General features: G+C 42.8%; 1 protein-coding gene across 4 annotated transcripts in view; it reads right to left on the bottom strand.

Annotated features, from left to right (window-relative positions):
- The window catches only part of VPS35L (VPS35 endosomal protein sorting factor like), a 118,919-nt gene that overhangs the window by 42,810 nt on the left and 51,535 nt on the right, over positions 1-24,574 (bottom strand). For 3 of the 4 annotated variants that reach the window (XM_039255889.1, XM_039255891.1, XM_039255890.1), the window contains exons 15-22: positions 16,154-16,200; positions 15,325-15,436; positions 14,698-14,814; positions 12,304-12,357; positions 8,999-9,079; positions 3,935-3,997; positions 2,735-2,820; positions 738-818 (exon numbers count right to left, since the gene is read on the bottom strand). In XM_039255889.1, coding sequence (XP_039111820.1) covers positions 738-818; positions 2,735-2,820; positions 3,935-3,997; positions 8,999-9,079; positions 12,304-12,357; positions 14,698-14,814; positions 15,325-15,436; positions 16,154-16,200 — 641 coding nt within the window. The remainder of the gene's footprint in view (positions 1-737; positions 819-2,734; positions 2,821-3,934; positions 3,998-8,998; positions 9,080-12,303; positions 12,358-14,697; positions 14,815-15,324; positions 15,437-16,153; positions 16,201-24,574) is intronic. The other variant, XM_039255892.1, reaches the window with a different exon arrangement.

The raw sequence follows: 24,574 nt of genomic DNA, 5'->3' as shown, positions 1-24,574 counted from the left end.
AACACAAAGCCATGAAAACAAAGACTCCAAATTTCAGAAGAAAAAAAAAAAAAAAGAAATATAATTCATCCTGTTGATGGTTACGTTCCAAAATCATTTTCTCAATTCTTAGAGTAGTTTCCAGTGAATCAAGCTGCTGTGCTTTAAAAATCCTTTGGGGACTAAATTTTAAGCCACAAATAAGCAGGAACTGCTTCAAACACAACCAAATGGAAACACATAAGGGTGGAAAAACTAGAAAGCAAAGGAGTGATAATTTGGCCTTTGACCCAAAGGTAAGGCCAATCGATGGACAGGACTGGGCCTCAAGTCTACTGAACAAGTAGAGCCCTTCATGTAAGGAATATAAGCCATTTTATTTGAATTTCAAATAGCTGGCTAATAATGAGAAAGAAATTTGAAGCCTATGTTACTGGGTGAGTGAACTCATTACTCCCCAAACTGCCGCTCTCAAGCCTCCAGGAGACATGGAGTTTGAGTTCACTTGGATGAAACCAGCCTTTTCCTCTCAACAGAAATCCCTTTGTAAAAACATCTGCCATCTCACGTTCTTGGGAAGGTTACCCTCAGCCTCTCTGTTCTCCTGGGCTGGAACGTCCTCATTAGCACGAATTTTAATCGACCCCATAAAATAATATTGTTCACAGTGGCAGCTTAGAGCAGTAATTCCCCAGTGTACTATTTACATGGTATTAAGACCCAATCCATGTTAGGTTTCAGCCTTAAGCGTGGCTTACTTCACAGAGTCATGCATGGTCTTACACACGTGCAGAAGGGCGTTCAGAATGACTGGGTCCTTTGTGGGCTCCTTCTGATGCCTAGAAGACATTTAAAGACAACAGTAAAAGCCATCTCCACTCGCAGCAATGAAAACATGGATTCAGTTTCTCAGCTGCACATATTTGAGAAATAGCAAATGACCCAGCTGGCACTGAACACGTAATGGGCAATGTCCTGTTTTTCTCTTAATTCTTCTTTCAATAACAAGTTTGCTTTTCTACATATATTCTAACTTCTCCTAAAATGATGGTAAATCCTACAAAATCATGGTAAAACTGCTGCATTTCCTAAGTCAGGAAGTGGGCAAACCTGTTTTGTTTTTTTTTTTATGTATTTCTTGAACCCTCTAAGGCAGTCTACAATAGGTCTAACTTAACTGTGTTAAGTGCCAGGCAAAATTATTAATTTGGCTTCTCAAGTAATATAGAAAGACAAGGTCTTGTAACAAGTATTTATGTGAGGAAAGTATGTATATTTGTTCCAAGCATATGGAATTAATCTTTTAGGAAAACAACACAAGGAAAGCTTAAAAATATATTATTCAGGGGCGCCTGGGTGGCTTAGTCGGTTAAGCGTCCGACTTTTGCTTAGGTCATGATCTCGCAGTTTGTGGGTTCGAGCCCTGCGTCGGACTCTGTGCTGACTGCCAGCTCGGAGCCTGGAGCCTGTTTCAGAGTCTGTCACTCCCTCTCTCTCTGACCCTCCCTTGCTCACGCTGTCTCTCTCTCCTAGAAACAAATAAAACATTAAAAAAAAAAAACATTATTCAAGCAACACCTAACTCAGTTTTCCAAACTGAGTTTAAGTACCATCTTAACACATTTTATTTTGCCGTATCTATGTATTAATCTTTAGAGCAACTTTAACTTTTTAAACTTAACCTTGTCCTAAAAAATACATGAAAACACCAATTAAACTAATTATATATTACCTAATATAACTTAACTTAAATATACAACTTTTATATATTTTTAAGTTTTATTTATTTTGAGAGAGAGAGAGAATGAGCAGGGGAGGGGCGGGGGAGAAGGGTAGCGAGGGAGAGAGGGAGGGAGCTAGGGAGGGAGAGAGGGAGAGAGAATCACAAGCAACCTCAGTGCGGAACCTGATGCAGGGCTCAAATGGACAAACTGAGAGAAATGACCCGAACCGAAATCAAGAGTCGGACGTTTAACCAAGACTGAGCCACCCAGGTGCCCCTAAATTTACAACTTTTAAAATCAAAACCAGGGGTGCCTGGATAGCTCAGTTGGTTAAGCATCCGACTTTGGCTCAGATCATGATCTCACAGTTTGTGGGTTCAAGCCCCACGTCGGGCTCTGTGCTGACAGCTAGCTCAGAGCCTGGAGCCTGTTTCAGATTCTGTGTCTCCCTCTCTTTCTGACCCTCCCCCTGCTCATGCTGTCGCTCTCTCTCTCTCAGAAATAAATTTTTAAAAAACATTAAAAAAAAAATCAAAACCAAAATCTTTCCTCCATGTACCACCTAAAATCAATTTATGTTCTGCCAGCAATATGGCAGTTTGGGGAAAACACAGATCAGTCAACAAAAGGAAAGCAATTAAATATGAAAACTGATCACAAATATGAACGTTGAAGATGGAAAGCTTTCTAGCCCTGAGACCTTGATCAATATGACTTTATTTTTATCTTTTAAAATGTTACTCCGTAAGTAGTTCATTAATGGACTGCTCCTTCCAAACGCACATCAGAATACAATGTAGGTGATAGCTGGGCTCCAGCTAATGCTTCTTACTTACTCTGTCTTCTTAGGCACTAATTACAAGCTTCTATCATGACTGCTCCTTTTAATGTGGTTTTCCTCTCAGTGTTATCTTAGATGTTAAATACATACACGTCATTAGCCTTCCAAAGTACACAAACCAATTCCTTAACAACAGGTTTCACAAGGGCATTGGGAATCCCAGCTCCCGATTACTCCATGTTACACTTACTTGATAAAGACTTCCATGATGCATTTGCAAACCTCCACCCGCACACTCTCTTTCTGGAACATGTCCAGAAACGGCAAAAATTTTTCCTAAAAATAAAATAAAATAAAGTACTCTACATGCAGTCTACACAAGTTACCGGGAGGAATTTGTGGGTCACTTTTTCTCTGAAGGTCAAAATGGAGAAAGTCGTTCATCTCTCTCTAAGGCAGGTCAGAAGGGGACTCCCCTGAGAGCAGGGAGAGGACCCAGTACCATTAAACCACTTACATGCTCCCAGGGCGTCAGGGCTGGGACCAGTTAACATTTTGGGAACCATCTGGCAAGCTTTAGATGACCTTGGGCTTTTCCAGAAAACACAACACAAGGTGGGCTTCAGTCTTTTTTACGACTGTACTGACCAGAAAAAGAACAGTTGTTCAGAGTGACCTCCACATCCTGGCTCTTCCATTTACTAACTATGCAACCTCACTCATGTTACTCCCATTCCTCCAGCATCCCATCTGTTAAGTGGGAATCCTAAGTGCTCCTACTTCCCACCAGTGCTGTGGAAATGGTACAGACAATGCAGGCCAAGGTCCAGCAAAGTGCTTGAAGAGTATGGCAAATGTCCACAAAATAACAAGTTCTATTTTTCATGAAAAAGCAAGCACACTCCTGTGAGTGTACATGAATGGAGACTGGAAGAGCGAGGAGTGGGAGGAAAGAGGACCCCCTAGATCTGTGCTCACCCAGGGCACCCCAGCAAACATGAAGGGGGCACCGCAGGGTATTTGAAAGTTTGAGGGAAAACAGGAAAACCTCAACTCTGTCAGACACTGAGACAACTATTAGTTCAACGTATTTCGTAGTTTCAATGCTAGACTGCACGTGTGATATGAAGTAACCTATGGAAATCAGTGTGGAAGAGGAAATGAGGAAGAGAATGTCCAGTCTGACTCCAAGTTTGAGAAGCTGTGTGGTGCTCAAGACAGGCATACATCCCATCAGTGAGTCATGGAAGAAATACAGATAGTATTTTTCTTTCAGTCTGGGTACTAATTTTTCAAACGCTGATTAAGTTGTTATGCCGTAAATACTGAAGTTGTTTAGACCTAACCACTTTATAAAAGGAACTGTTAAGCATTTCTTTTCTCCAGGGACACCAAGCGAACCTCTGACTCAGAACCAGATTTCCGAAGGTAAGAAAGGCACGTTACTTACCACTGAGAAGAGAACAGAGAAATCGTGGAAGTGGGCAATCACCTTCTTAATTATTGACTGAAGCTGCAAAACCACACAGAAAACACATCTTATTTAATAAAATTCAGATATTTTTAAAAGGCAACCCTATTCCACTATTTGAAATTATAATTACAATAAGGGAACCCTGGATCACTCAGGAAAGGGGGATTACTGGGGTAGGTTAGGCGCTGTCTTAGTCTGGGTTTGCCCATCTTACTCCGCAATGTTGGGGAAGCCACTGCTTAGCCTCATCGTCTTTGATGGAGAGCAAAGCAGTGTCTTGCTCACTGTGAGGATTAAATGCGACAGTTCCTGTAAAGTGCTTAGAGCAGTGTCGTGGGTGTCCTCGGAAAGCTCTCCATTAAAGGCAGCTATGAATATTCAAGGGGTGGGCAAACTTCTTCAAAGGGTCACAGAGTCATCACAACCACTTAACTCAGCTCTTCAAGCTCAAACGCAGCCCCAGAGAACATGGAAACAAGTGGGTGTGGCTGGTTCCAATAAAACTTTATTCACAAAAACAGGTGGTGGGCTACATTACATATGGCCTATGGGTCATAGTTTACAGACCCCTGTTCTGGCCCATCATGGCCCTGTGTTTCCTGACTACTTCTACGGAGAGGCAATGAACTGACTTTGCTGGTGGAGTAAAAGACCATGTCACTTACTACCCAGGGATGGTGCACAATCTGAAAGGTCAGCCCCAGACACCCAGGTACTGATGTCTACCACCCTCACCCTGAGATGCACCCAGTTCTACTGACAAGGAGAACCACAGAGGTGCTCTAAGGAAAATATAAACCGTTGCCCCTGACTACTGTCAAGAAGAGAGGGTCGTGTGGGCGGCTCAGTCATTTAAGTGTCCAACTTCAGCTCAGGTAATGATCTCACGGTTCGTGGGTTCGAGCACGCTGCTGCTTAAATCATTTGCAAAGAAAATTATTCTTGGTCTAACAATAGAATATTAAGAGGTACGAGGCTCCATTTCATAATTAAGTAGCTTACTAGGTCAAGCAAAAGACAATATACAAGCCTGCCAAACTTGTGACAATGTGCCCAGGCAGAGCAGGGTAAGAGAACAGTTTCTGAAACCCTATCTACTGCAACGAATCCCTTTAAAGCGCAACATTTTTAAAATACTGAAGTCACACATAAGGCATCTCTCCTAATTTAAAAAGACAGATTTTGAAGTCCTTCATGATTTCATTACGAAGATGCCAAAACAAAGAAAAGTCAAAGAACAGATAACAAACAGCCTTTCGCTCACCACGTAGAATCTACAATGACTAACATTTTGCTACACGTGGTTTACCTCCTAACCAATCCATCTACCCAGCTCAATGGCTGAATTCATAAACACACAATGCATGCATATATTTTAACTTTTACCATTCTATTTTTATTTTTGTAAATACACAACGCATGCACATTTTTTAACTTTTTATTTTGAAATCATTTCAACCTTGCAGGAAACTTGAAAGAAGAGTAGAGAACTCCTATGTTCTTTTTACCCAAGTTCACCAATTTTTAATATTTTGCCTTATCACTGTACATAAGACGTATTATTCTTTTTCCTGAACCACAAGAGTAGACTACATCTATCAGGTCCTTCACCCCTTAATGCTTCATTTGTATTTCCTAATAATCATATTCTGAGAGTATTCACATGCTGTTATCAAAGACACAAAAGTTAACATTGATGTAATTAAAGACTTTTATCTACTCTTAGTATCCATAACCATATCATGTCGACTAGCTCAATATGTTCTCCACAGCTTTATTTTTCCCTCTCTTCAATACGGGGTCCAGTCCCGAATCATGCAGTACATTTCATTTTCATGGCCCTTTAGGCTGTGTTAATATGGAACAGCTCCTGAGCCCGTGCCATTCAGGACGATGGTATTTTGGAAGAATACAGGTCAACTACTTCATAGAATGCTCCTCAATTTGGGCATGAAGAATGTTTCCTCATGACTAAGTTGAGTCATGCACTCTCAATGCCAGTGCCACATAGATGACGCTGTGTCTTTCTCACGGTACCCTACCTGCAGGCATATGACATCCACTTGCTCCTCACCAGTGACAGGAATTCTGGTTAGCAGGTCAATGCCTGTCTCAGGTCTCCACTGTACAGTCACTAATTTTCCTTTGCGATTAATGCTCATTTTAGGAAGACCCTTTGAGATATGAAAATACCTTGCTTCCTCCTCAAACTCTCCTAGATTTAGCATCCATTGAGGATTCTTGCTCGAAAAATGAAGATTCTGGTCTTTACTGTGACGGTTGCTAACAGTGATCTTTCAACTCTATCATTTCTTCCCCAAGTCTTAGCATCCCGTGCCCGCCTTTCCCGTCACGTATCTACTCATCACAAGGATGGACCCCTGGATTCCTACCTTACTCAATGGATTATAATCCAATACTGTCCTTCTTTCTTCTGGTGCTCCAATTAGGGGCTTGTGAGAGTCCCTTCTAAGCTGCTCCTCTGCCCTTTTCATCTGCCCTACCCCTATCAGGTTTTGGTGAGTCCTTTCTCATTTTCTGGTACCGGAAAGTATTTCAGGCTCACTATGTACCTTTCCTAACCCAGACCTGAGGTGAGCTAATTCTCCACAGACCCCATGAAATTTCATGCTTCTTTTTTTTTAATTTTCTTTTTTTAATGTTTTATTTATTTCTGAGGGAGAGGGGGTGAAAGAGAGAGAGAGAGAGTGTGATCAGCGTGTGATCAGGGGAGGGTCAGAGAGAGAGGGAAACACAAAATCTGAAACAGGCTCCAGGCTCTGAGCTAGCTGTCAGCACAGAGCCTGATGCGGGGCTTGAACCCACGAACCGTAAGCTCATGACCTGAGCCGAAGTTGGACGCCCAACCGACTGAGCCACCCAGGCGCTCCGAGTTTCAGGTTTCTTAATGTGACATGGCTGGTTCCAATAAAATTTTATTCACAAAAACAAGTGGTGGGCTACATTACAGATGGCCTATGGGTCATCGTTCATAGACCTCTGTTCTAGCCCATCATGGCCCTGTGTTTCCAGACTACTTCTGTCGAGAGGCAATGAATTGAGTTTGCTGGTGGAGTCAAAGGCCATGTCACTCACTATCTGAGGATGGTGGCACAGTCTGTAAGGTCGGCCCCAGATATCCAGGTGCTGATGTCCACCACCCCTCACCCTGAGATGCATTCAGTCCTGTTGACAGGGAGAACCACAGAGGTGCTCTTTTGAAGAAAAATATAAACCCTTGCCCCTGGCTACCGTCAGGAAGAGAGAATTCACTGAGGAGTAGTTTTGTTTATACTAAAAACATTGCTGTTTAAATCATTTATTTAAATCGCTTAAGACAAGGAGCTTGCAACTCATATAGCTGGCTGTCCGGAATGCAGGCTGATCCCCGGGTATCTTTTATATGCTGCTTCTAGATATGACAGAGTAGTACAGTGAAATTATTCCTCTCTTTCTTAGAAATGGACTACAGTAAAATTATTGTGTTAAAGTCTTGACTTAAATGGGTCCCTAGGATCAAGGTCTTACCAGATATTCCTCAACAAAAATTCTAATCCGTCTCAGTGTTCATCTGCACCCAAGATCTTGACAACCCACAAAGGTTATGACCTTTCCCCTACATGCTTTATTCATTCAAGGATGCTTACCAAGAGCCTGCTATGCGTAACTATATATTATTTTCATTAAATCTAGAAAAATGTCAGGTAGTCAGTGCCTACTCAATAAATTCTAATGATAAACTATTTTAATTTGCAAATGGTAAAAACATTCTTAACAAAATGTTACAACTCTAAACTTCTTACAAGAATGTGTAATTAATTTTCTTATATTATGTGAAGTTAGAAATTGATCACAGGCAATAAGTGTCAGAACATCACATTATAAATAAAAAAATAAATTATTAGTCAGGTCAAAAGTTACTTTATTTTTTTTTTTTTTAATTTTTTTTAATGTTTTATTTATTTCTAGGAGAGAGAGAGAGACAGCGTGAGCAGGGGAGGGTCAGAGAGAGAGGGAGTCACAGACTGAAACAGGCTCCAGGCTCTGAGCTGGCAGTCAGCACAGAGCCCGACGCGGGGCTCGAACCCACGAACCGTGAGATCATGACCCAAGCGAAAGTTGGACGCTTAACCGACTAAGCCACCCAGGCGCCCCAAAAGTTACTTTAAATGAACCTTCGCTGGGTTCTGTATTGGAGGGGGAAAAAATCTGCTATCAACAACATAATACCGAGGCCACTGACAAAACTGCAGTAGGGACTGTGGTGTCGACACTAGGAAAATATTAAACTCCCTGAAGTCGATTCCCAAATTGTGGTTACACAGAGAATGTCCTTATTCTTAGGAAATACTCACTGAATTCTTCAGAGGCCAAGGAGCATGATGTATGCAACGTATCCTCAAAGGAGTCAGAAAAAATGTACACACATATTTATGTGTGTGTGTACACAAGATGATGATACAGCAAACATGAAAAATGTTAACAGTTGGTGAATGTGAGTAAAGAGTAATGGGAGTTCTCTGAGCTACTCTTTCAATTTTCCAAGAAGCTGGACCTTATTTCCAAATAAAAAGTTAGTTTAACTGGAAAACCGAGGCCCTTTACTTACTGGTGCCAAGCACATGTGCCAGAGGATCCCATATCACAGCTCATCTAATCCTCACAACCACTCTGAGTGTAGGACTATTATTCCCATTTTATAGGTAAGGAAACTGAGGTACAACAAGTAACTGAGTAAAGCATACACGGCGAGGATATGGCAGAGCTAGGATTCGAACACAGGATTATTTGACTTTAAAGCCTCATCCATGCAACATGCCTATTTGACCCAACAGAATAAAAAATTTTTTAATAAATAGTTTATTGGCAAGTTGGTTTCCATATATCACCCAGTGCTCATCCCCACAAGTGCCCTCCTCCATGCCCATCTCCCCCCACCCCCCCACCCCCATCAGTCCTCAGTTTGTTCTCAGCATTCAAGAGTCTCTCAACAGAATAAAATTCTTAACAGTGTGGAAATGAGAAAAGCAAATCTGTTACCTGAGGGTAGGAGTCTTCAAATGCACGATCTGGAGTCATGTGCTTGATGACATCAGCCAAAACGGTGTTCACCTCTCGTTTCTAAGTAGGGAAAATAAACCTATGTTCGACACTGAAAGGCAGTCGCTGACCATTTTTCCAGGGGAAAGGACTAATCACTTCAGAATATATCACATACCTTCCAGGAAATAGTTTCAAATGCTCTGCAGGAAATAATGGAAGGGGAGAAGTCCTACCTCTATCACAGCCCTGAAGGTAACTACTTTTACTCCAGGTCAGGACCAAAACGTTGTTTTCAAAAGTAATGGAGCTTCCCCTAGGTGCTGGTGACACTGGCCGTGCCACTTTCTGCCTGCCTGTCCAGGCTGCACCCCAGGCACTGGCTGGAGCACCAAGGCATTATGGGAAGTGCACAGGCTCAGCCCCTACAAACTGGGTGACCTTAATGTCCACTTTACCTCTATCACCTCTATCAGGGGTCAGCCAACCACAGCCCAAATTCAGCCCTGTGCCTATTTTGGTACAGCTCATGAACTAAAAATGATTTTTTATATTCAAACCAAAAGAATATTTCATGACCCAAATTATGAGACTCAAATTTCAGTGTGCATAAAGTTCCTTGGAACACGGCTGTGCTCACTCATATTGTCTGTGGTTGCCTTCATATACAATGACAGAGTTGGATACTTGTGACAAAGATGGTCTGAGCCACTAAGCATCAAGTATTTACTATCTGGCTCTCCACAGAAAAGGTATGCTGACCTGTGGTCCAGAAAAGTGGAAGAGTAAAGCCCCCTGGCAAGGTGTCTGTGAGGCTGCACAGCTCACAGGTAAAGTGCCCAGTATTTGTTATTTAAGGTTTCTGGATCACAGATATTTGTCATCTAAATAGTTGTCATTATATTTACTCTCTCACTTAATGCTCATTCAACTCCTTGGCATGGACAGGATTATTCCCATTTCACAGGTGATAAGTGGAGGCTCAGGCAAGCTAAGTGACTTAGCTTAGTGGTGATTCTGAAGCTGGGATTGGAAATATGCCAGGGAAGCTGGAACATCTTACAACAGAAAGCAAGGAGGGCATTAAAGACTATGGAGAGCACGTCAGATGGACTCGGTTGCCACTTGAAGAGGTACCCAGTGGACAAAGAGGGGACAAATGAGCATCAGCAAGAATAATGTAATTCAAGTATATTTAAACCCATAAAAGACACCAACAACTACTCACTGATCACCTTTGGGGATGCTGAGGAATCAAATCCTTATTCTAAAACTAGAAGAGGAGAGGGGCGCCTGGGTGGCTCAGTGGGTTGTGTCCAACTTCGGCTCAGGTCATTATCTCATGGTTCGTGGGTTCAAGCCCTGCGTCAGGCCCTGTGCTGACAGCTCAGAGCCTGGAGCCTGTTTCAGACTCTGTGTCTTCCTCTCTCTCTGGCCCTTCTCTCACATTCTCTCTCTCAGAAATAAATAAAACATTAAAAAAAAATAATAAATAAATAAAATCAGTAGAGGAGGAAAACCAGCATCAATCCTGCCTTTTTCTGTACAAACTTGCCCTTCAAGGCAACCAAATACCTGATAATGAGGAGGTCCTCTTTCCACAAGTATCCCAGCTAATAAACAAAGAAGAGCTGATAATAATTCCAAGTATCATCAATCTGCAGCCCCTACAAAACGGTTAGATGCAATGAGCTTCAGCGGCTGCCCACATTGTAGGGAGAAAACCAGACACCAGGAGCCTCCCAGGGGAGGTAGCAAACCAGCACCCACAGTGCAAAGAAAATCTACTCTGAAGCTGGTTAAGTCTCTAGAAGTAACTGCCCACTGACAGGAAATACAGACAGAAGAACACGGTGGACACAACCACGAGATGCAACTAGTCAGTCCAGACTGGGAAGCTCTACAGGACAAAAGACCCAGATTCTTCAACAAGTAAATCACGGAGGATAAAAAGGGACGGGAGCAGGAGAGGGGAAAGAGAGAGAATTTATGGTTTAAAAGAACCCTTAGGAGTCTACCACATATATGGGCCTTATTTTAATCCTGAATGAACAATATTCTAAAAAAAAAAAAAAAAAAAAGACAATTGGGGAAATTTGAACAGTGACTGATTTTTTTTATTCATTATTAATTTTTTGGTTGGGACAAGACTAAGGGAATCTTATATTTTAGATATATGTGCTGAAAACTGACAGGTAAAGACAAGGTTTGAGATTCGCTTCAAAATAATCCAGGGGTAAGGATATAAATGAGACAAGACTTGTCACAAGCTCATCATTTCTGGGTGAGGATTATAAGGGAAATCATGTTTGAAATTTCCAAAATAAAGCATAAAACAAAAATTGGACAAAAGAAACACAGTCAACAGACCAGCTTTATGTAATGTTTAAAACGAGGCTAAAACAAATCTATCAAGGTAGAGGGCAAGATGGGGGCCTCCATAGGTTGGGGGCCGCGACTAGGAGCTTGCGGGGCTTAGTCCCTACTTCTTGATATGGACCATGATCATATGGGGAGTACTTTCTGAAGATGAGGTAGCAAACTCACAATACATGCATTCTTCTGCATGTATGCTAGACTTCAGTTTTCACCAACTGATGAAAATAAGCATTCTGGCAACAGGATTTGAACTCAGTCCCGCCTGCTTCTAAAGTCTCTGCTATTTGACAGGAACAGAATTTCCCAGACTGGGGCTCTAGTCTGGGCACAGGGAAAGAAGTACCTTTGCTTAGAAAAAAATTACACCTATGTCAAATATGTTTGGGAAACGCTACTTACTGGACCCCCAAGAAAAGTCACAATGTGCTTTACAGTGTAAGCATCAAAGGTGTCTTGTGGGGAAGAAACTGCTTCACTTGGTAATGGAGCACCTCCCAATTTGCACGTGAGCAGAATACTTTTGTTACAGTACACATATCAATGCTCCACGACACTACAGTGTAAAGGATGCAATTTTTATAAATTAAGGACAATTATCACTGTAAAATGTCTTAATGCCTATGATAGCCTTATTCATTATTATAAACACGAATAAAAACATAATTCTTCCAGGGGCACCTGGGTGGCTCAGTCGGTTGTCAGATTTCAGCTCAGGTCATGATCTTGCAGTTCCTGAGTTTGAGCCCCATGTCAGGTTCTCTGTCGACAGCTCAGAGCCTGGAGTCTGCTTTGGATTCTGTGTCTCCCCCTCTCTCTGCCCCTCCCCTGCTCACACTCTGTCTCTCTCAAAAATAAACATTTTTTAAAAATCAAAGAAACAAAAAACCCCATAATGCTTCCAAAAACAATCCCCTAGGCACACATACCGTGAAATGCTTGCAGGTGTACTCCACCCACACCTCGGCACAGTTAATGTAGTCCTAGGGAAAAAGTAAAGATGTTTTTATAACAGGAACACCATGGCTGATCTTAGAGTGAAAGCTCATCACATGCAAATCCCTTCAAGGGCTCCGATAATCATGAGATGACAGTGATAAGAATTCCATGACAGAAAAGTCTGGCCCACTGATCTATCAAGAGGCATAAGTTATAGAAACACAGAAGCTGCTTGAAACTAACTAGACTTTCATTCCTGAATAGCTACTTGGGCCAAGATAGAAATCCGGGAAATACTGAAGGGCAGGGGAGATTAAAGTCAGGAGTCCTGGCCACACCTCAACAGAGAAACCGACCGTGGATCTGGTTGAAGAGTCCAGCCAGCTTTGCTTAAATGTGGTTTTTCCAGGGGCGTCTGGGTGGCTCAGTCGGTTGAGCGTCCGACTTCAGCTCAGGTCATGATCTCACGGTTCGTGGGTTCGAGCCCTGTGTCGGGCTCTGTGCTGACAGCTCAGAGCCTGGAGCCTGTTTCAGATTCTGTGTCCCTCTCTCGCTCTGCTCCTTCCCTGCTCATTCTCTGTCTCTCTCACTCTCTCAAGGATAAATAAACATTAAAAAATTAAAAAAAAAAAAAAAAAAAGCTGAGTGACTCTACTCATAAAAAAAAAAAATGTGGTTTTTCCAGGTTCTGAGGAAAAAAACAGTCTTCCTGCCTTTAAAATATAATCTTTTTCTGACAGAGAGATGCTGTACAGGTCATATAAAGGTTAAGAAAACACTCAAGATTTTAGGTAGGAAATCCTGTGTTAGATTCAAGTGGGGGTGGGGACCCACAGAGAGACAGTGGGGTGGTCACGGAAACAGCAGTTAAATGCTAAACAGAGCTGCCTGCCCGGGGAAACATTCATGTGAAAACAAAATGCTTGAGGAAAAATAAAGTCTGCAAGTGTATCTCTTCTGTTCTGACACTTTAATGGGAGGGAAGAAAATAGTTATGCCATTCACACAAGAAAAGCCAGCTGAGAAGGTAAACTTAATGAGGCTTTGATGAAGTTGAAGACTAAAGAAAACCATTCATGTGGGCTTTCGATGCAAGGTTGCTTTGAAGCAATCAGGTACAGGCCCCACCGGCCCAGAGAATTTGGACTTCCGCATCCTTAACAAGCTGTTTAGTTACTCAAGTTAAAGAGCGAATTTCAACAGCTCAAGTTAAGTGACGGTTTTGCTCAACTTAACGTAGGTATGTGACTTGGTAAACAAGCTTCTAATTTTTCTAAGTTGGATTGGTATTCTCAATACACTATTGTAAATGCGGTGACTGATAAGAGGGTTATCGCTGAACTCCAATATTTCCTTCTCAGTAAATGACTGTCGAATGCTACACACCCATATTCAATTATTTGCTGTGTTCTAGACTAGATGCTTGTGTCCAAAATGCATATGTTGAGAGTCACAGCCCTGCAGTGTGACAGCATTAGGAGGTGGGGCCTCTGGGAGGTGATGAGGTCATGAGAGTTGAGCCCTCATGAATAGGATTAATGCCCTGATAAAATGGACCCCAGATCACCCTCTCCACCTAAGGAGAAGCTGGCAGTCTGCAATCCAGAATAGGGCCCTCAACAGAATCTGACCATGGTGTCCCCGATTTCAGACGTGCAGACTCCAGAAGTGCAAGAAATCAATTTCTGTTGTTTGGAAGCCACCTGGCCTGTGGAACTGTTACAGCAGCTGAGCTAAGACATGCTGCTGGCAGGAGAGAAACGGTTCGAGAGGCGGTGAAGTCTGCCCAGCTGGTCCTTCAGCCAAAGGCGGGCAGGGCCATTTACCCAGTGGCGGCCACATAACTAGCTGGTGTGTGGCCTACAAGGACGGTGCGACATGAAACCCAAGCCCTGCAAGACCATGGCCATCGCTGCATGCGTCCCAGCACCTAACAGCAGTGGGTTCATCCTTCCAAGTCTCTAAGGGCAACAATTACGATTCCCTTTTGCTAATTATAGGTTTGACTGCTGATCCTCCATTTAAGAATATCCTAGTCAGTTGACATTTCCAAATGCAAATACTATAGACAGCTGCACTTTGGATGCTGTTTGCAAAGTCAGAGCAGAGGTCTTTCAAAGTTTCAAATAGTTCTAATTTTACACTTTTACTACATCTTGAAGACTAAAGATTTAGACGTAATTAGGATAGAAAAATCAAAGAAATACATCTTTAGAGTTATCAATTCTCCACTACAGGTTAACAAAAATAATTTAAAATAGTATTAGTTTTTAAAACAAAAACTCAGATGTTGGATTAGTGAAAAGATCTCTTTTTTTTAAAGAAAGAATACACTGCCAAACTTGGACAAACAGCAGTCTATCTGAGGTTGAATGGCCACCCACCTGTGGATTCTTCAACTTAGTGATAACTTTCCAAGCTTCATTGAGAATCTGGAGTCGATCACCCTCAGGAGGGTCAGCCAAGGCTAAATTTAACCCCAGTGAGCGAAAAAGGAGATGCTGGGGGGAAACAAAAAGAGTAGCAAACCATCACAATACTGGAGATTTTAAATCAGAGCACCTTGAGGCTTAGAGGAAAAGGCTGTAACCCTTAGTTCCTCACAGGGCTAATCTTCAAGGACATCTTCCTCAAGTTCTACCGCAGCCCGACATACAAGTTAGAGTGAGACACTCAAAACCAAGAGCTGGCTCTGATTTGTGAGACACAACATTCTCCTGGACAGAGCTTTTCATAAATCACGAGTGAAGGCACATTTTCAAAAATGGAAGACCATGCCTTTCCTAAATACTTCATAGTGAGCTAATTCGAAAGATTTAGGACTCGCGGGCAGCAACTTACATGTGTCTAACAATCCCAATCACTAACTCACCTTCCATCGCGTTTTTCAGAAAGAGGGGCTGTTTTCCCTGTTGGCCCAAGCTACCCCACACACAGGAGCCTCTCCCTCGTGAGCTATCGGGTCAACAGTGGCTACCTGTTCTCCCACTGGGCATAGGTCAGGAGCCTACCTTGGGGAAACCCGACTCATCACACTCTTTAATCATGCCAATGAAATCCATGGACCTCGTGGCGATGAACTCGGCCCGGAAAGCGGACATCACAGAATTCAACAGCAAGGCGCTGCAAGACACACACGCCCCGCGTCAGCAGAACTTCCCCTTAATAAAAGTCGCTTTAATTTTAAGCACATATGTTTGTGGGAAAGATGAATGAAAGCTCTTTAATGGTAAGGCTGGAAAAGAATTTTAAAAGGCAACCTCTAGAGATTAAGACAGTGTTCTGTACATATTTGGAACTCAATAAATGTTGAATCGGATGGAGGGATTGATGGACAGTGAGCAATCACATCCATTTAAACAGACACAAACCGAGCATGGTGCACTAATAAAACTAAACATTAAGTAACAGTATTGATCCAAGTTGCAAATATATAAAAGCACTGTTCTAGGACATGTGACTTAGGGACATTGACCACAGAAAGAACAGAGGGGAAACCTCTTGTGTCTAGAAGACAGCAAGATGGAGTTTATCTCGACCCTTCCACTTACCACAGCCCCAAGAAGCAAGGACTATTATGAAACCCATTTCACCAATGAGGAGACTGAGGCACAGAGAGCTCAAGTAAGTGACCCAAGTTCACAAAGCTGAGAAAGAGTTGAGTCAGGCATCGGAAAGTGATCAGACTCTAGTTTCCTGACCTCCGTGTCTTCCTGCCGCTCTGCTGGCCCCCTTGCCCATGTGAGCATGCCAAGCTCAAAAAAAAAAAAAAAAAAAAAAAAAAAAAATCAACCAACATCCATTTCCAGACCCATGTTTTATAATTTTTAAAACACTTACTTGTTTCCTAGTTTCTTGCATCTCTCCATCATCTCAGTTAGCAGGGCCTAATTAAAAATAATAATGAAAGTCATGAGCTTGGAGAATCTGAAACCTTTCTCACAAAGACATCTCCAAAGTAATGCTCTGAAACAGATGTAGCCACATGCCCATTTCCAGAACTCGCGGTGCCTGGCGCAGATAGGGAGGTGGGAGCGGGAAGGAATTCAACTGTACGGCACTAAATATCATGGATAAGAGCTAAGGACCGGGCATCAGGCACATCTGGGTTCAAATCCAGTCTCACCAACTACCAACACTGGGGCCTTGGGCCAGTCGCCTGACTTAGTGAGGCCTGGGTCTCCTCCCCCTTTGCCAGCGGACACAAGTGCTGCCTTCCCACGTGCAGGATTACTACAGGATGCTGAGGGGTCTCCTGCACTCTACACACCAATGAGAATGGAAGTTTCTTAACTCTCCACCTCTCCTGGGATGCCCCCCAGTTCCTTCCCATTTCACTGAGAATTTGCTAGCACCCACAATCCACGGTGAGATGCACTGCGCATTCATGACCTCCCCTCTCACAACCAGCCCCGAGGCAGGCTCTCTACTCTCCCGCTGCACAGGTGGGAGACCGAGCCATGTGGCACTGAGGGGCCTGCTTGGACCAAGATGACACATCGGGCTACCGCGGGCCAGACGTGGCCCAGGCAGCCTGGCACCAAAGGCTAAGCTCTTCATCACTTTTCCTCCCAACAGGTTTTGAGGCATATACTTCCTCCAAAAGGAAGTAAATGTTTTGCTCACTGGAATACCGTTAATGGCTTTAGAGCTATCTTAAGACAATTACGTATTTCTAATCAAAGAGTGCCTGTTCTTAAAAAAAAGGAAAAAAAATCAATGGAAGAGATATCCTTTAGGTCAGTGGTTTGGGGAAAGTTTTGAATGGCACAGACAAGGTCAAAGTAGGACTAAGGACAGAATAACAGCAGCCTGGACATAGAGCACTCACCAGGTGCCCGGCTAAGCAATGCCCCTGCCTCGTCTTGTTTATGCCTCACATAGCCTGGGGAGGCCCACCTAAGTCATCCCCACTTCACAGAAGACAAAGTCCAAGCTCAGATACTTTGACTTTAAGCCACTTCCTGGTAAGTGGTAGAAACAAGATTTAGAGTCTGGTCCCCGGTTTTCTTCAGTGCAACCGCACCCCTTCCAGATGTGTCCCTTTGTGTCCTAGTGTTGCCTGAATAATTAAGGTGAAAGCTGATTATGGAGATACTGGCCATGCCCCAGAACCCTGACTTCATTCAGGTTTCTGTCTCTGCACCACAATTATCAGGTATGGTCCTGTTATGGACTGAGTTAGGTCCCCTCCAAATTCTTACGCCGAAGCCCTAAAGCCCAACGTGATTGCATATAGAGGTAGGGCTTTTAAAGACATAATTAATGAGAAATAATGAGTGGGGCCCTAATCCAAGGGGACTGGTGTCTTTATAAGAGGAAGATAGACCAAGAACACACATGCACAGAAAAACAACCATGTGAGGACAGTGAGAAGGTAGTGCAAGGCTCATGAGAAACCACCACTGACAGCACTTTGATCTTGGACTTCTGGCCTCCAGGACTGTGAGAAAATAAAAATTTTTTAAAAATTTTTTTCTAATATTTACTTATTTTTGAGATAGAGAGACAGAGCATGAGCAAAGGAGGGGCAGAGAGAGAGAGAGAGAGGGAGACACAGAATCTGAAACAGGCTACAGGCTCTGAACTGTCAGCACAGACCCCAAAGCGGGGCTCAAACCCATGAACCTCGAGAACATGATCTGAGCCAAAGTTGGACACTTAACCAACTAAGCCACCCAAATGCCCCGAGAAACTAAATTTTTGTTGTTTAAGCCATCCAGTCTGTTCTGGCAACCTGCTATGGTACAAATGACGGCCTAACTCCCAAAGTGAGGATATTAAGAGGTGATTAGGTCATGAGGCTGGAGCTCTTACGAATGGAATACCCTCATAAAAGTGGACCAAGAAAGCTCCTTTGTATCTTGTGCCACATGAAGGCATAGCAAAGACAGCCATTTACGAACCAAGAAGCTGACCTTCACCAGACCCCAAATCTGTCGGTGTCTTATCTTACACTTCCCAGCTCTAGAATCGTGGGAAATAAATACCTGTTACTGACAAGCCACTCAGTTTGGGGTATTTTGTTATAATAGCCGGAATGGATTCAGACACAGCCGGAGCAAATTAGCACAGGTCCAAACCAATCACAGTGGTCTCATTCCCTTTGCTAATAGGGGTTTTGACAACTGACACATGACCCATTTCTGGCTGCTGAAATGGGACTTTTAAGAAAAGGTTTCCTTGTTCTTCAACAGGAACCCAAGGAACTGAAGGCTCCTCATCTTTCTGTCTCTGTATGCTGCCACGTCTGGATGTGATGACTGGAATGGCTGCAACCACTTTGCTATCTGAGGATGACGGCGACATGGACAGAAACTGCCTTGCCCATGGCCTGTACCTATTCCGTCAGAGAATACCCTGAATTATTTTTGTAGGGTCAGTCAGGTGTTTTTCTTACGTTCAGAAGCATCTCAGCTGATGATAAACTTGCCAGTGTCACAAATGGCTTCCCTAACCCTCTCATGGGATATTTATACTTGAAAAGTCATTCTTGAAGACCAGTATCAAAGTGGTTTCTGGATAAGATTGAGAAAGAAATTCGTTATGATTATCACACTGACACTGCCCAAGACACACAAATAATCACTCAATACCTACTTATGGGAAAACTTTAAGACACTAAGTACTATTCTAGGCACTGGGGACAAGGCAGTGAGGCAAACAAAAAACCATGCCTTTGTGTGGCTTATTTTCTCTTTCTCTCCCTTGTGTGACTTATTCTCTCTCTCTCTCTGTCACACACACACACACACACACACGAGAGCTCTTGGCCCATGCCCTTTGAAAAGATGAATTATGGCAAATGCCAACATATGGACAAAACATCCTGGCCATTAAAAGTGCTTCAAAAGTTCTCTTTTTCAAAGGATACAAATGCATTAAAAATGTAGCTTAAAATTGTGGCTTAAAAATGTTTAAAAGCTCTGTTATAATATAGGAATATAGAAAATGCCCACAAGTGTCCAGGGAGCCCAACTATCTGGATCCCAGACAGGTCTGTCTGGTTATACATTTCTTCTGAGAAGTGACAGGATTGATTATCTTTGGCAAGAATAAGATGACCAATAGTTCAAAGCAGACTGAGATCAAAACAAGCCTGCTGGCTGGGATGAACTATGAAAATGTGCCGGTCAGCATATTAGCTCACACACACACACATCAGAGGTTGGAAGACACAGGAGACTCAAAAGGCCCCTACATTTCATTTATTTATATATTTGATTTTTTTTAAAAAACTATAAAAATTGGGGCCACTCGGGTGGCTCAGTTGGTTAAACGTCCAACTCTGGAATTTGGCTCAGGTCATGTTCTCAGTCGTGAGATCCAGCCCCAGGTCAGGCTCCACACTGAGATCACAGAGCTTCCTTGGGATTCTCTCTCTCTCGGAGCAGCGCTTGCTTCAAGAAGGGACTGGAGCACCGTCACTCTCCTCCCCACAACCGCCAAGGCAGAGCTCCCGCCTGAGGCATTGGATCCCGCCACGCCCATCCCTGCCTGAGAGGTGCCCTCCTCCCTTTTTTCTTTTTTTTTTCCTTTTTTTGTTTTTTCCTTTTTTTTCTCTTTCTTTTTTTCTTCTTCTTTCTCTTTTCTCTCTTTTTTCCCCAGAACACTGACCTGATTAACTCTGGTCACCAGCTTGCTTAAACAATCACAAGTCCATTCTGTAAATGTAAATTCTACACCTACTGACATTTTCAGCTCTTTCTCTCAGGAGTAATTAGACTATATAGTTTCTCTGGATAATTCCAGCACCCTTCTCTCACCTCTCCAACCATATTCTACCTTTACCTCTTTGAAAAAAGCTTCTTATCCCTTCTGCCTGTTCATTCTATTTCCAATTGTGCCTCTTCCCGCCCCGCCTTCTCTCTTTCTCTATGCTCCTCAACCAGCACTGCATACACACGGCTATTTAACTGTAGCTGGGAAATCCAGGTATATGCTTTAAACTGTTCTTTGTCCATCGGTTTTCTTCTTTTTTCCTTTTCTTTTCCCCTTTTTGACCCTTTTATGTATTTTATACTCCCTATTATTCGCCCTCCCTCCTCCGTCTTTTCTCTTAACTTTTTCGTTTTCCCTCTCGCTTTGCATGTTAGTTGAATTAGCCTGTGCGTTTGTGTGCTCCTGCTCCCTGTGTGTTTGTCTGTCTGTTTTCTTTTCCAGGGTTACCTCAAGGAACAAGCTAGAGTACACAAGGTGGAGAGTCCCAAATATCACTACGAATAGGAAAATAAAATAACCAAGGTCCCAACAAGAGAGACCAGGGGATACCATTCAAAAAACACTCTCTGAAAGGATAGGCCCTGGAAAGTCAAAGAGTCTTCTTGGATATAGCAGCGCTCATAGAAACAGAGAGCATAACAGGTCTTTAAAACCAACAAGAGCCTGAAAGCTAACTAAAATGACGAAACGAAAGACCTCTCCTCCAAAGAACTACAAGAAGAAATGACAGCTAATGAACTGCTCAAAACAGATATCAGCAGCATCACTGAACAAGATTTTAGAATAATAATGGTAAAATTAATAGCTGGGCTTGAAAAAAACATAGGGGACATCAAAGAAACTACGGCTATAGACAGAATGGAAAATAAAAATAGGCATGAAGAATTAAAAAATGCGATAAATGAGATACATAATAAATTAGAGGCCTCCAATGCACGGACTGAAGAGGCAGAAAGGAGAATAAGTGATTTAGAAGACACCATTATAGGGATTCTCTCTCTCTCTCTCTGGGCTCCTCCCCTGCTCCCACACTCTCTCCCCCAAAATAAACTATATGTGTTTGTGTGTGTGCGCGTGCGTGCGCGCACACACACACACACACATATTAATAAGAAATGCTTATTATGGACAAAAAAGTTCAAACCATCCACCTTGCAGTAAGTAAAATGTGAATGCCCTCTCTCAATTCCCGCTTCCTAGGGAATTGCCAGTGTCAACATTGTGGTGTTTATCTTTTTAGACTTTTGTCTATATCCTGTGAATATACAGCTTTAATTGTAAAAGCCCGGCTTGGGATTTTTTGTCTTACAAAAACGAATAGTCTAATACACATTGGGGTCACAACTTGCTTTTTTCACTCAAGAATCTACAACGGACCTCCCTCTTCCCATATCAGTACACACACATCCACCTCATTCTTAATGGCTAAGGAATCTCTGCCACACATAGAACATTATTGTTCAGATTGCTGCTGATAGATTTTTAAAAATTTTTTATTTTGAACCAATTACAGGCTCATAAGACATGATAAAAATAATAGAGGTGCTGGGGAACTGTCACCCAGCTCCTGGCAATGGTGAGATCTTACTTAACCACAAGTGCATTATCAAAGCCAGGAAAGTGACATTGGTAGAATACCATTAACTAGACTATTCTATCAGGTTCTCTGTTCATGCTTTATTGTGGGGAAAGGGGATGTCTTTGTGACATTTCATTAATATATATGGGTTTATATAATCACCATCTTATTTAACTACTGGATTCTTAAGGTGATCACCAGAGTAAGGTTATTTACCTATTTCAAAAGTATAGGAAACGCACTTGAAGTTGGGCCAACCCTCGTTTCTAAAAGCTTTCTAAATTGAGAGCAACTCGCACGCACCTAAGAGTGCTCCCAGATTTGTATTTCTGCTTTTGCTACATAACCTTCCAGTGTTTACAAGTACTGCATTGTAAACAAAACAAAAAAATTAAATGATATATGTCACATTTTCCTTATTTTTCTGAACGAAGCAAACACGTAATGGGTGGGCAAATTCATAAACTGATCTTATGTCCCTTCCTTCCCAGTTCAGACTTGCTATGCTCAAGTCTCAAAGAAAATATTTCAGACTGAATAAAAAGGAATCCTATACCCCACACATTACAAGGAGAAATTTTTACTTTCTCATATTATTTTTCTTTCACTGGCAATTTTTTCCGAATTCCCAAGAACGAAAGTGATAGGCCTGTATGCTTCAGCGGGAGTCAGCGATGGCCAAGGCTAGTCCTCGATGCACACCACCGGCCTCATCGCACATTAGAGCACTGACAGTGCAACTTGTAGCAAGTCCATTAGGGAACAGTCCCATGGGTCGATTGGTCAGGGGCTTTAAGTCCCTCCTCAAGGGGAGCCGTTAAGAGCATTTTCTTGAAGGATTTTAGGAGTTGAGAGATCTGCTGGGTTCAGAGTTACTGACAAAATGGCTACATGGCTTTGACTCTTTTGAGTGGGGTGACCTTAGCAAGTTGTAAGCCTCTGGTGCCTCATCTCTAACACGGGAATAACGATGGTACCTGCGTTGGGAAGCCGAGCAGGAAGAAGGCAGGCCCGGCAAAGGAACTAACACAGGGCCTGGCACCCAGTGAGCCTCAGAAAGAGGTGATTGTGCGAAGGGCTCCAAAGCTTATCTTTGTCTCACCTCCCGCCTCCACTCCTCACATCCGACAAATGCGACCCTGAACACTTCCTAACATGGCTGAGGGTCACAGAAGTTAAAAACAGGTATTTGTTCTGATATTAAGTGAGAGGAAAAGCACCATCAAGTTACGCACACAAAAATCCTCACCTCTAAGACAAACATACAGAGCAAGAGCCAGAGCTGACTGAGAAATATTACTAAGGAAACATACCGGAATGTTACCATGGCAGGATTTTAGGTGGCTCTTTTTCTCCTATTCACCTATCTTTTCCAAATTCTTTCCTGAGAATATGTATCTTTATTAATGTTTTCTGACTGCAGAAATTCTCTCCTTCCCACTCCACAGCTTGCCACCCCTCTCCTTTCTCTCATCCGTCTGCCAGTTTGATGTTCGAGCATCATTGATTCCAATCGTCTTCCTGATCCAAGTTCTTTGAACGCTGCCTGACCTCCACCACGTCACGTTCGCCGACTCTATAACCCGGTCCACACCCAGCCAGCCCAGTCTCTCCCTCTTCTCAAGCAATGCTGGTCTCCTTAATATGCCTCTTACCTGCCTCTACTTGTACAGTCTCTTCCCTGGGCCCTTCCTTTACTCCCTGCACCCACCCCCTACTTGCTTCCTAACTTGCAGATTGGCCCACACCCCCATCTGCCTCAGGGAGTCCCGTAAAGACCAAACATAAGGATGGCAGCCACTTGCTTTGCCTGGTGCCCCCATTTCTTGGCCATACACTGATGCGTATTATTATGGTCACTTCATGACAGCCCTTCGGGGAAGGTTCTATTATTGGCCCCATTTTACAGCTCGAAAAACTGAGGCACGAAGAGATCAAGGAGCCCAAGGCAACGCAGCCATATTCTGAACCCAGGTCTGCCCAACTGCCTATCTGGCCTCTACTGTTGCACTTTCCTCTTAATCAAGCATTTACACACTGCGTCACACAGCTTAGCAAGGGACCACATGAATTCCCCATCAGACAAGACTTACCAGTCATGTCAGGGACCGGAACTTTCTTCTAACCTCTCATACCACCCAAATGAAAAGCTACTGAAAATGATGAGAAGCTTACTAAGCGATTTGTTTTCACTGCCCAAAAACAGATCTTATGAGATGGCTACTTTTTCCTGTGCAGAATGTGCCTGAAATTAAGGGCATAAGTCCTTTTTTTTACTTACTATAATTTTATTTCAGTTGTCTAAAGGGGGGGTTCTGTCTTCAAACAACAAAAAAATCTTTCTAAATAATGACTCCCTGCTTTTTTTTTTTTTTAATTTCAATTTCAATCTGAAATTTCATCTGGCAGATATTCATGGCTGAAGGCATTGCTCCTGTCCCCGTCTTACTGCCTGCCCCGTATGTTATCAGCCAAATTGACAGTCCCCTGATGGGGAGGCATGGTCTAACTTCCTGAGTGACACATCCAGCCACTCAGAGAATTTTAAAGCATGAGACACACCCATTTTCAACACTACCTTCCACAGTGACATTGATTCTTCTGCATTTTGAAACCGATTAACCTTTTTTTAATGAGACGCTGCAAGTTCCATATTTAAGTGCCCCAAGAATCAGTTTATTATTATTCAGGTGACCTAATTTTTTTAATCACTTCTTCTGGCACAATAATGATTTCCTAGAGTTTTACTCCCAGGGAAAGCTGTGTTCCCAGTTTCTGCCATCCTCTGAGATTACTGGTGCTTAAAATAAAAGGAAGACTTCCTTATGACATGTACCTTTTGTTTTAATCCGATTAGTCCTCTCGTTAAAACAAGGAGGGGAAAAAAAGTGTTCCCATTTTCAGATTTTCAAACGCATCAACCCGGCTTACAGATTTCAGTCATTCAACGAACAGGTGGA

This window comes from Hyaena hyaena, unplaced genomic scaffold (genome assembly GCF_003009895.1).
Source record: "Hyaena hyaena isolate Hyena2069 unplaced genomic scaffold, ASM300989v1 scaffold_550, whole genome shotgun sequence".
NCBI classification, from domain to species: Eukaryota; Metazoa; Chordata; class Mammalia; order Carnivora; family Hyaenidae; genus Hyaena; species Hyaena hyaena.
The sequence above is the reverse complement of the archived record's forward strand: the minus strand, read 5'-3'. Positions and strand labels throughout refer to the sequence as shown.